The sequence below is a fragment of the Mastomys coucha genome, unplaced genomic scaffold (genome assembly GCF_008632895.1).
Source record: "Mastomys coucha isolate ucsf_1 unplaced genomic scaffold, UCSF_Mcou_1 pScaffold8, whole genome shotgun sequence".
Taxonomy (NCBI): Eukaryota; Metazoa; Chordata; class Mammalia; order Rodentia; family Muridae; genus Mastomys; species Mastomys coucha.
In genome coordinates this window covers 7364145-7374542 of record NW_022196914.1, presented here as the reverse complement: position 1 = coordinate 7374542, position 10398 = coordinate 7364145, and the positions used below count along the sequence as shown (strand labels likewise).

General features: G+C 44.5%; 1 protein-coding gene across 1 annotated transcript in view; it reads right to left on the bottom strand.

The window, feature by feature from the left end:
• Positions 1-8071, bottom strand: part of Adamts12 (ADAM metallopeptidase with thrombospondin type 1 motif 12) — a 288229-nt gene extending 280158 nt beyond the window's left edge. Inside the window, exons 1-2 of the mRNA XM_031360747.1 lie at positions 7609-8071; positions 822-1189 (exon numbers count right to left, since the gene is read on the bottom strand). Of these exons, the coding sequence (XP_031216607.1) occupies positions 822-1189; positions 7609-7735 (495 nt within the window). The 5' untranslated portion in view covers positions 7736-8071. The remainder of the gene's footprint in view (positions 1-821; positions 1190-7608) is intronic.
• Positions 8072-10398: the final 2327 nt, after the last annotated feature.

Below are 10398 nucleotides of genomic sequence, written 5' to 3'. Positions count from 1 at the left end.
AAGATGGAGAGAAAAGGACTTTATATCACAAGCCATGCATAAAAAGAAGAGGAGGGGGAGATAAACTAAACATTCTTCTAAGAGTTAGCTGTATATTAATTCACTTGATCCTTAGAATGTTCTACAACTGCAGTCAGAGGACTTTTCTGTGAGAGCCAGATAGTACTTTCAGCTTTCAGAGCCATACAATCCCTATCCCAACTGCTCACTTGTGCTGTGTAGTTTAAAAGTGGCCACGGATCTCACTCTGCAGTTGGATACAATGTGTTCGAATAAAATTTTATTAAAACAACATATTGCAGCATTGGTTCCAATCCCCCCTGCTTTGAGCCTGTTTTCTCATTGCCTCCATTTTACAGGTGGAAACAAAACAAAATAAAATACAACAGAAGTTACTGACAGTTCCTGGTCCTACAGGAAATCTGATGACCAAGTCTCTATACTCAACTGCTACATCCTAACAGCCACAGTCAGTATTAGTAACATTCTTGCTCAGTCCAAATCAGTTTCCTAACTCAAGGTGAGACAGTGTCAACCAAGCAGGTAATCCTTAGAGCTTCCCTAGATACCAAAGACCAACTCAAACCCATTCTATTTTTCCAGTTTTGTTCCAACCTGTTCTCTCTGCCTCTTTAGGACCTCTGTCCCCACTTATTCTCTGTACCTCATAGCTGATTGAATTTTCCCAGCATCTACTTTCTCCCAACTTCTTTGGAGGCCAGGACTGCCCCCACCACAGGGCTCAATTAGCATGTGTCTAATTGAGGGTTTACAGGATAAGGCATGGGATAAAAGAGGGAGATGAAAGGCCACATACTCACCAGTCCTTGGCAGGCACTGAGAGCTGCTGTCCCAATCCCAACCGTGGTGCCCTGCTGCAGAACTGTGCCCCTGAGATGGCAGGGCGAGCCTGTGGAAGCAGCCATCTTAACATAGGAAAGGTTCCCATATCTCCTCTCCACGACATAGCCGCTGGAAAGAAATTCCCAGTTGACTGTCATATTGAAAACCAGGTCTTTTTCTTCATGTAAAATTCTGTAGTACACTGGGTCCCCAGAACCACCAGCAGCTCTCTTCTTCCTGCTCCTGGTGACAGGATGATGCAGGCCATAGGACAGAAAATGGCCACCAGCATCTACTTGGACTGGACTCACTATGTGGTATTCTGGCAAGGACTTGATAAAATGTTCTGAAAGAAAAGGAAACAGAAGAAAAGTCAGAGACCCAGGCTGAGCATCAGCAAGACAAACCCACTCCCATTTAGGGCTGAGACTACAGCTTGCTGCTTACAAAACTACCACTGACTTAAAGCTTAGAGACTGTTCCCAACTGTCAACACGAATACTGTCAATATGAAACTCTCTGAGCATCTACCATGTGCACGGCATCTGTCCTCAGTGTGTATGGCAGTCTGAGCTGACCCACAGCAGAACTTTGGATATCAGCCACTCTATCACAGTCAACTTAAGATGTGCTTTAATTCGAGAGGACTATTCCGAGGAAAGAAGCTGGATCGGTGTGCCAAATAGGACATTGCCTACTGACTAATGTGAACTACAGAGCTTCACAGTGCTGAAGTCTTCAAGGACTTCCTGTTACATATGTCAGGTCACAAAATATTCTCAATACACATTACACATGATCCCTGATAAACCTCAACAAGCCTCACACCTATGACAGCATCTGGGTGGCCTGTGATGTAGCAGGGCACCTATGTATGAAGAGGAAACACACTTGGATATGAGGCTCCAACAATGAAAACCGCCACTCTGGATATACACTTTACTGAATGATTGATGGTTTGCTTTCCTTAGCAAACCCAGAATGACCCAGAATGACAACTAACTCTCTACTAATGACCCAGAACTCTCTACTAATTAGATCCATTATTATTTGAGAACATCAAAGTACCAGGATGTTCAAGCATTCAAATGGGGACAGTTGGTCCTGCAATGCACCAGAAAACTCACTTTGACTAGCCCAAATTTTGCAAAAGAAGATCTTTTGCAAAAGAATGAGGGGAAGAAAGAGAAGAGATAGGGAAAACAAGGAAATGAGAAACAGGAAGTCATAGAAAGGAGGGGAAGAGAAGGGAAGAGAAGGGGAGGGCGGGGGACTGATGGAAGAGTCAATCTGAAAGTTCCTCACATTCATTACACTGTTCATAGTATTCTCACAATTATAAGGTCTTTTGCATTCCATAACAGTCTCATTTATGCTTTAAGATCAAAGAGTAAAATTCAAAGCACTGGGTATGGTGGCCCTCAAGAGGCTGTGCTAGAAGATGGAGAGTTTGAGACAATTCTGAATAACACAGTGAGACCCTGCCTCAAAGGAAAAGACAGAGAGTCCAACTATCCTCCATTCTCCTAACACCTCAGGCAACTGAAGTTCTATCTCCTTCCTCTCCAGGATCAGTCCCTCACATGCTTGCCATACTGCCTTTTCTCGTTTTATGTTCCCTGATACTTCCAGATGCAGAACCTCAGCATCACAGGCTGTAATGTCACATATTGATGAATCGGTAAATAGGCACGGTAATGGTCATTGAAGGAACTGGACTTGATGGGAGTCAACAAGGAGGTTCTCCTCGCAGACAAATCCCTTCAAACCTAATTTTTTCGAACCCATTTTTCTCAGACTTTGATGAAATATGAGTCAGAGCACAGACTGTCCGCTTTCAGGAAGTAACAAAGAGTCTGGAGTTTTTAAGTGTAAAATGTCCAGGCCTGTTTTAACTACAACACGTAAGCGCAAACCACATAGGGACAAATCTTATAAACAATGTCTAATGAGAAGAAGCAAGAAAAGTTCACACAGGGCTACTGGTATTAATGGAACACACACACACACACTATTCCCCCCACACATGAACACTCTTAAGTTTCCCCAAACATATGCAAACTAAAACTACATATGGAGCTCATTTGAAGGGTTCTCCATGGAGAATGATAACAAAAAAAGGAAGAAATAAAAAGAAAAAGGAAAAAAGAAATGAGAATAAACATTGTCAACAAATTAATGATGATAGGGCTGTGGTCTATGAACTGAGGAGTATGACCAGCTTGCCCTCACACACATAGTACTTCCCGTTCACTCCTCCAGAAACATCTGAACCAATCTAGAACTAGCACTTTCCTGCCTTTCCACATTCAGACCTGAGTTAAGAGCAGAATAACCAGGTAGGCTGGGTTAGATACAGCTGGAGCATCCCTGCCCACTGCTCTTAACTACTGTTACTTCAGCAAAGGCTGGAGCACTGGGGGAACACCATGGGGCCAGGGAAGGTCTAACTCATCTGGCTATAACTGTCATCTGGCATTAGTGCCCTGATATAGTCACTATAAAGATACTGACCACCTCTCTCCAAACAAGTTCCCTGGGAGAGAAGCACTAGGGAGGTAGATCAGTCAGTTGAGTGCCGGAAGATCTGAGTTCAACCTCCAGCATCTGTGTAAAATCATGGTATGGTGGTATCCGTTTACCACCCTAACACTGGGGAGGAAGAGACCTGAAGATGCCTGGGGTTCCTTAGGAAACCTTAATTGATGAAGTCTAGTCCAACAAAAGATGCTGCTGTGAGTCGGATAAACCTCTCTGCTGTATACATCAGCCAGCTTAGGTATTTTGTGATAGAAACAGAAAGGGAGTAATACACTTTTCTTGCCTTCTCCTTTATCTAAGACAAAAGAGAGAGGCTTGGATTTACAGCTATGACATCTGAGCGCAGAGCTCACTTCTAGGATCTGTCCACCCTGTGTGGGGGAGGAGGGGTTACTACAGACAACCAAATATTCACTTGGTATCAATAAGACTGGGGGCAGGGCAGGGGACTGAGAGAATAGAACTACAGCACAGCCTACACAGGGATTTGTGAAAACAAATGATAAACCTTGATTAAAATTAGATTTGAAAGCCTGAACCGCAGGCTTCAGTTACTTGTTATATAGTTTAAAAAAACAAAACAAAAAAAAACCTTCTGAAGAGACAGAACACCAAATAATCATTTGCTTTCATCTTAGAAAAAACTTAGATGATGTGAGAATGTTCACCTGTTCCCCCATGAAGTTTAGGTTAAATCTATATACCAATTTATGGACTAACCATGAATTAGTGCATCATCTCTGCTTGGCAACCATGCTTATCCTTTCTGTATGGCTCCAGTCATGGTATGGCTGCTGCTAAAGAGGGCAGGCACATCTATATTTATTATCAATTATTTCTATTAATAGTAGTTAAATGTCTTAGACTCTTTATTAAAAAGCTGGTAAAATACTATAATAGAGACTTATTTCCATAATTATCTTCCACAGGTTGTTCTCACTATACAACTATTTCATTACAGAAACCAACATACATTGATAAGTCCTCTTGAAATTGTAAAATATAGCATAAAGAGGCTCTGTTTGCTCAGTAACTGCATACTAATGTATGTACTGACCAGATAACTTATTATAAACTACACGAAGTGACATAACTGTGAAATTATTTCCTACAACAACAGCACTAGAGTAACTGGCTTCTTGTAGATTTGTTTCCTCATTGCAGAAATGAACTATAATAGATTTTTCTCCACGATCTTCTATAAGGCTACATGTACTCAGGCCCATCTCCAACATGAGATAAAGTACACAGCCCCCAGATGTTACAACATCACAGAGAGCAACACAGAACATGGAAGTGACCAGTGGTTTGAAGACAGTGTAGGTGGCGTTTGATCGACAAAGCCTTATTTCTGGTTTCTCACTCTATGATATTTGGTTCTATATCAAGAAACACTGGTGAAGTCACAACACATCCTCACATCAACTGACTGGTGTGGGGAAAGAGCTCTGCAGAACTAGTTCAGTCTGTCCTGGAAAGGATTAAGAATTGTCATCACATTCTTTCTGGGTACCAAACCCTTTATTTATTTATGTCTTTGTGATGCTGGAGCCCAGGGTCTTGCACATGCTAACTAAGCAGGTGCTCCAGGACTGAACTATGTAACCCAGCCCAGAACTAAAGTCGTGATTCTGTGCAAACCTGAGAACTGGAAAGACCACACAAGGCTAACTAATGTGAAGATCCCCTTCCCAACCATAAGCTGTGCCATGACTCCCTCCAACCTCCTGGCTAAGGTGAATTTTGTGATTGTTCAATACATACATGTAAATGAACCCAGTTTGTGAAAATAAGGATGAGGGGAGAGGATCATCTCTGAATTTGCAATTCTGAATATTTAGAATTTGGGTGCAATTCAAAACTCCTTTCAGGGTAGAAATAGAGGGTCATCTTGGGGTCCAATCCAGGCTTACTCCCTGGAAGCTTTAGAGTGTCTTGCCATTATTCCTCTCCTCTCTGGCTCTCCTCCCCCTCCTCTCCTCCCCCTCCTCTCCTCTCTCTCTTCTCCCCCTTTCTCTCCTCTCTTCTCTTCCCCCTCCTCTTTCTCCCCTCCTCTCTAGCTGTTCTTTTCTTACCTCCCCTCTTCTCTCCTCCCTTATTCTTTCTTCTCTCTCTTCCCTTTTCCTCTTCCCTCCTCTTTCTCCCCCCCCTTATCTTCACTTCCCCTCCCCTCCCCTTCCTGGCCCCTCAGTTCTAATGGAAATCCACGGAGAAATTTCTTCCTAGCTTAAAGAATGAAGTACTTGTAAATGTATTGATGAAGAGTGATGAAAAGATTAACACTTTTTTTTTTTTTTTTTTTTTTTTTTTTTTTTTTTTTTTTTTTTTTTTTTTTTTTTTTGGTTTTTCGAGACAGGATTTCTCTATGTGGCCCTGGCTTGTCCTAGAACTCACTCTGTAGACCAGGCTGGCCTCAAACTCAGAAATCTGCCTGTCTCTGCCTCCCAAGTGCTGGGATTAAAGGTGTGCACCACTGCTGCCTGGTTAAAGATTAACACTTTTAAAAAGCTGAAGGCATTTTAAAATCTAAATACATCTGCATGATTGATAAGCTTAGTTAACTTTAAAGCTACTTTTAAATATCAAATATTCTCAGCATACCCCTAAAGGTCAGGAGGGAAAAGAGTCATTGCCCACTTTCCAGAGCAACAAGACAGGCCCAGCAGTGTCAGCTCTACACCAGGATGAATTTTCCCTTACAAATGTGCGAAGCAAGCAGAGCCGGAAAGCTCACCCAGGAGAATGTGTCTTTGAAGGAACTCATCTCCCATTTCTGCATGCCCTGGGAAGTGCAGGCAGGCTTTGTTCGCGCTGCCCCAGCACAGGGACCTTTCACAAAGGCACTGTTTTTCAAAGAACAACAAAAGCTGCTATTTTAAACTTGGGGGCTTGAGATTGTATCTGGAACGTTTACACAAGCCAGTGCTGGCTGATTGACATCTAACCCCAGTGTTTGCCCACTCTGGCTTCCAAGCAAAGCAAAGGCAGAGAGGGATTTGCATCTGGTCGCTCTTCTAAGCCACCGCAGAGGAATTCCTCAGCAGCATTTCACTTTTGGGCAAGACACACTGTCTAGCAATCCCTTAAACATGGACAAGTGCGTGTGCGTGTGTGCGTGTGTGTGTGTGTGTGTGTGTGTGTGTGTGTGTGCGTCCGTGCGTGCGTGCGTGTGTGTGTGTGTGTGTGTGTGTGTGTGCGCGCGCGCGCGCGCGCGCGCGTGCGTGATCCCTGCTATTGCTATCATACTATGGTTACATGATTTTTAAGTAGGGTACTGAGTTCAAAACTGTGTTTTACAGTTAAGCTCATAAGGTGCCCAAGTTCCAGTGTCCCCATTTGTAAACTAGGCATGGTAGTAGCCACTGTACCAGAACCCCAGAAGGGTATTGTCAGTAGTGAATGGAGCTGCAGCCCATCCCTGTGCTTGGACACTCCTCCCTTCCCACCCCAACACCCTCCCCCCTGCTCTGACAACACCTAGAAGGTGTAGTTCTCTCTGAACAGGAAATGCTTCTAAGTTCAATTTAAAACAAACAAAAGCAACAGCACCACTTTGCCCTGGACACTAAGAATCATAACAACAACAACAACAATAATAATAATAACAATAATAATAGGAGGAGGAGGAGGAAATACAATTATAAACTATCTTCACGCTCTCCCAGTGCTTTCTTTCAGAACACAGGCATGGATCACTAAATTTAGACAGAGAATTCTGTGAAGCAGGACAGACAACTGCATGTCCCCGAGAAGTAAATTTCTCCCCAACAGGAATGTCATTTTTAAAAAACAAAACCCTACATCTTTCCAGGAAACCAAAACACAGCCAAGTGTGCTCAGCAGGGGGCCGGAATAAAATTTCTACCTTCCAGACTCGGGGTTTAAAATTAAGGAAACATTTACCATGACGGTCTGTGACCAGCTGGGTCTCTTTAATAAAAATAATTTTCCATGTCACAGTCCGCAAGGAGGGAAACTGAAAGGAGTAAGGGGTCCGGGAGCGCACTCTTGGGTCTTTCGAAGCAGGGTGCCACCCCTCACTCAGTGTGCAGAGAAATATCCTTAAGCCCTAGGACAGAAGGAAATCTGAGCCTAAGCACACAGCCCCACTTTCCTTAGACAGGCCAGAAGGCTTAGAGTTCAGCCCTGCCTGATGGGGGAAGGGGACAGACCAAGTTCCACTGTCCTACCACACTGTTTGAAAAACAAAGAAAAGCCACTAACCTTGCCTCGGGTCTGGGAAGCGAACCGGCCAGGGCTGAGTTTGTCTCCCGTGGCAAAAAGCCCCAAAGTTAAGAAGCTGAGCCACCATCAACAGCTTTGCCAGCCAGCTCCCCTGAGCACATGGCATGGTTCAGTTGTTGGGGAGAAGAAAAGTTTGAAAAGTTGTAGCTCTCAGCTGCAGATATCGAGACCTCGCCTGTGGCCGCGCAGAAAGATGCAGCGGAGCATGGTCCAGGCGTGGGAAGGGAGCGGCCCCGGCAAGCTGACCAAGAGCTCTGGTGGCTTTTTGAAGCAGACAGGACCAGGGAGCTTTTATTCTCTCCCTTTCCTGAAAGGGGAGTGAATGAGCTGACAGCTTCTGCTTTCTGAAGGCCAGAGCGTGGACTGGGTCGGAGCCAAGGGGCGCAGCCCACCCCAGATCCCCACCTCTCTGTTTCTCCACCCGCCAGGCCTCCAGTCAGCTAACACATTTTCCTTGGGGACGCCCTCCTCCCTCAAGCTCCTCCCTCCGGGCTCAGAGCCTGGGCATGCGGGCCAAATAGGGGAGACCCCGAACAGCTGGCCAGGAAGAAACTAGAGTAAGAGTCAGTCAGAGGCTCCTAGGACAACACCTCCATCTCCCCTACACCGGATGAAATGTACTCACAAATAGTGAATTATGGGCCAGAGGGGACCCTACTCAGCATCTTTCTTAGCTCCTCCCAGAGCCTGCATGTACCCTATTCTGTCAAGACTCCCCACCCATTAGCAACCGCTGGGCTCTTCTTCCAGTGAGGGCTAAGATTTCCACTTAACAACTAATAAGCAATTTTTCTCTTTGCCAAGTCCCACAGGAAATGATCCAAGCTAATCTGCTATCTTGACCCTGGACAAGTCTCTTCATCTGCAGGATGGGTTAAGTGGATCAAATGCCTGAGAGGCCTTCCCTGGCTGCAGGTCAGTGCCTGCTTTCTTTCCAAAACTTAGCTCTCTCAGTTAGCCTCCACCAGCAGCACATTAGCAACATGGGGAAAGATTTCAGCCCAAATGGGCCTTGAGCATATGCAGCTGCCGCTGTATACAGTGTGTGTGAGTGTGTGAGTGTGTGTAGGGGCATATGTGTGTGTTGGGGTGTATGTGTGTGAGTGTGTGTGTGAGTGTATATATGTGTGTATTGAGGTATATGTGTATGTGTGAATGTGTATGAGTATATGTGTGTGTGTATTGGGGTATATGTGTGTGTGAATGTGTATGAGTGTATATGTGTGTGTTGGGGTGTATGTGTGTGTGAGTGTGTGTATGAGTGAGTGTGTGTGTGTGTGTGTGTGTGTCTGTGTGTGTGTATGTGTTGGGGTGTCCATTCAGATACTCGTTTTCTCCTCTGTGAGAGAATGCCACAAAGCAGGAGTTGTCAGGCATCTTGAGAATGTTCCAGGATAACCCAGCCAAAATTCTTTACCTCTGGGTTGAGACAGACCCCCTTACTCCATTCAGAAGGAATTTGGCCTCATGTATGGAGGTCTCTTTGGCTGACAGCCAACCACACGCCTTCAGCAAGATGTCTGGATACTCAGTGATCTTGCATTGGATCAGGGCAGCCACATCAGTCCAGGGGCGCCCAGAATACAAGGCCTGAGATGGAAGGTCCAAAGGAAGGACTTCACACTGGAAACATAGCTATGAAGACATTCTGAGGGACACTGGTTCCTGCTTTTTGCTAGTGGAAATATACAAACTTACTGTCTTAAGACAACACAGATTTATTGTCTTAAGTTCTGGATATCTGCACCAGAATTTAATGGGCTGAAATGAAGGAGCTGAATTCCTTTCTGACTGTCTTAAAAATCTATTTTCTGGCCCCTTTTAGCTTCAAGCTCTTGAAGTTCTCTAGCTCCTAGCTCTTCTTCCCTATCTTCAAAGATAACAATGGCTGGTTGACTCTTATCCATGTAATGTTTCTCTGTCTCTCTTCTATTTTCCCCCTCATCTGCCCTTCTGAGAACACTGCCCATCACCCTCGCTGGGGATCCTCTGGAGCTGACTGACATCTCTGACTCCACCTGCAGCCTTCAGCTCTCCTTACCATGCTGCAGTACTTATGACATAGGATGTCATGACAAAGAAGATAGAGGACTGAGTCCCTGAGCCTCTTTTCCTATCATGTACAGGAGGTAGTTAGTTCATATCCTGAGCCAAAACAGATGAAATTTAGTAGGCACCATTGGCTGCCAGATATGCATTTATGAGGTCATTAAAAACACTTTGAGCTGAACTCTTTGTGTGCATATTCTTTTAATTCTTGCTCTCTCCTTCCCCTTCTCTCTCTCTCTCTCTTTCTCTCTCTCTCTCTCTCTCTCTCCACGCACACATACACACACACACACACCACATACACATACACACATACCTTTTACTCCTCTCTCTGTTCTTCATTTTTCTTTTTCATTTTGTTTTGGTTTGGGTTTTTTTTTTTCTTTTTTTCTTTATAAGAGCAACCAGATGTTTTCCGAAGACCAAAAAAATCTCCTCTGGCTCCCATGCCTGGATAACTGGAATAGAGATTTGTTTCTTAAGCAAAAAGTCAAAGCACTCTTGTGTGCTTTTGAGCCCCACCAATGTCAAGACTGAGCCACTGAATTCTGGCTTTGCAGATTAACTTCTTCAACTCTATACTATTCTCCTGATTCTCCTCCCACGTATTTTCAAGACCACACTAAGTCTGGATGTGGGCAGGATCCCTCAGAAGTCCCCCATTTCTAGGGCAGTAGTATTGAAAGGTACTGTGAACATTTATATGATGAGGCCTTGTAT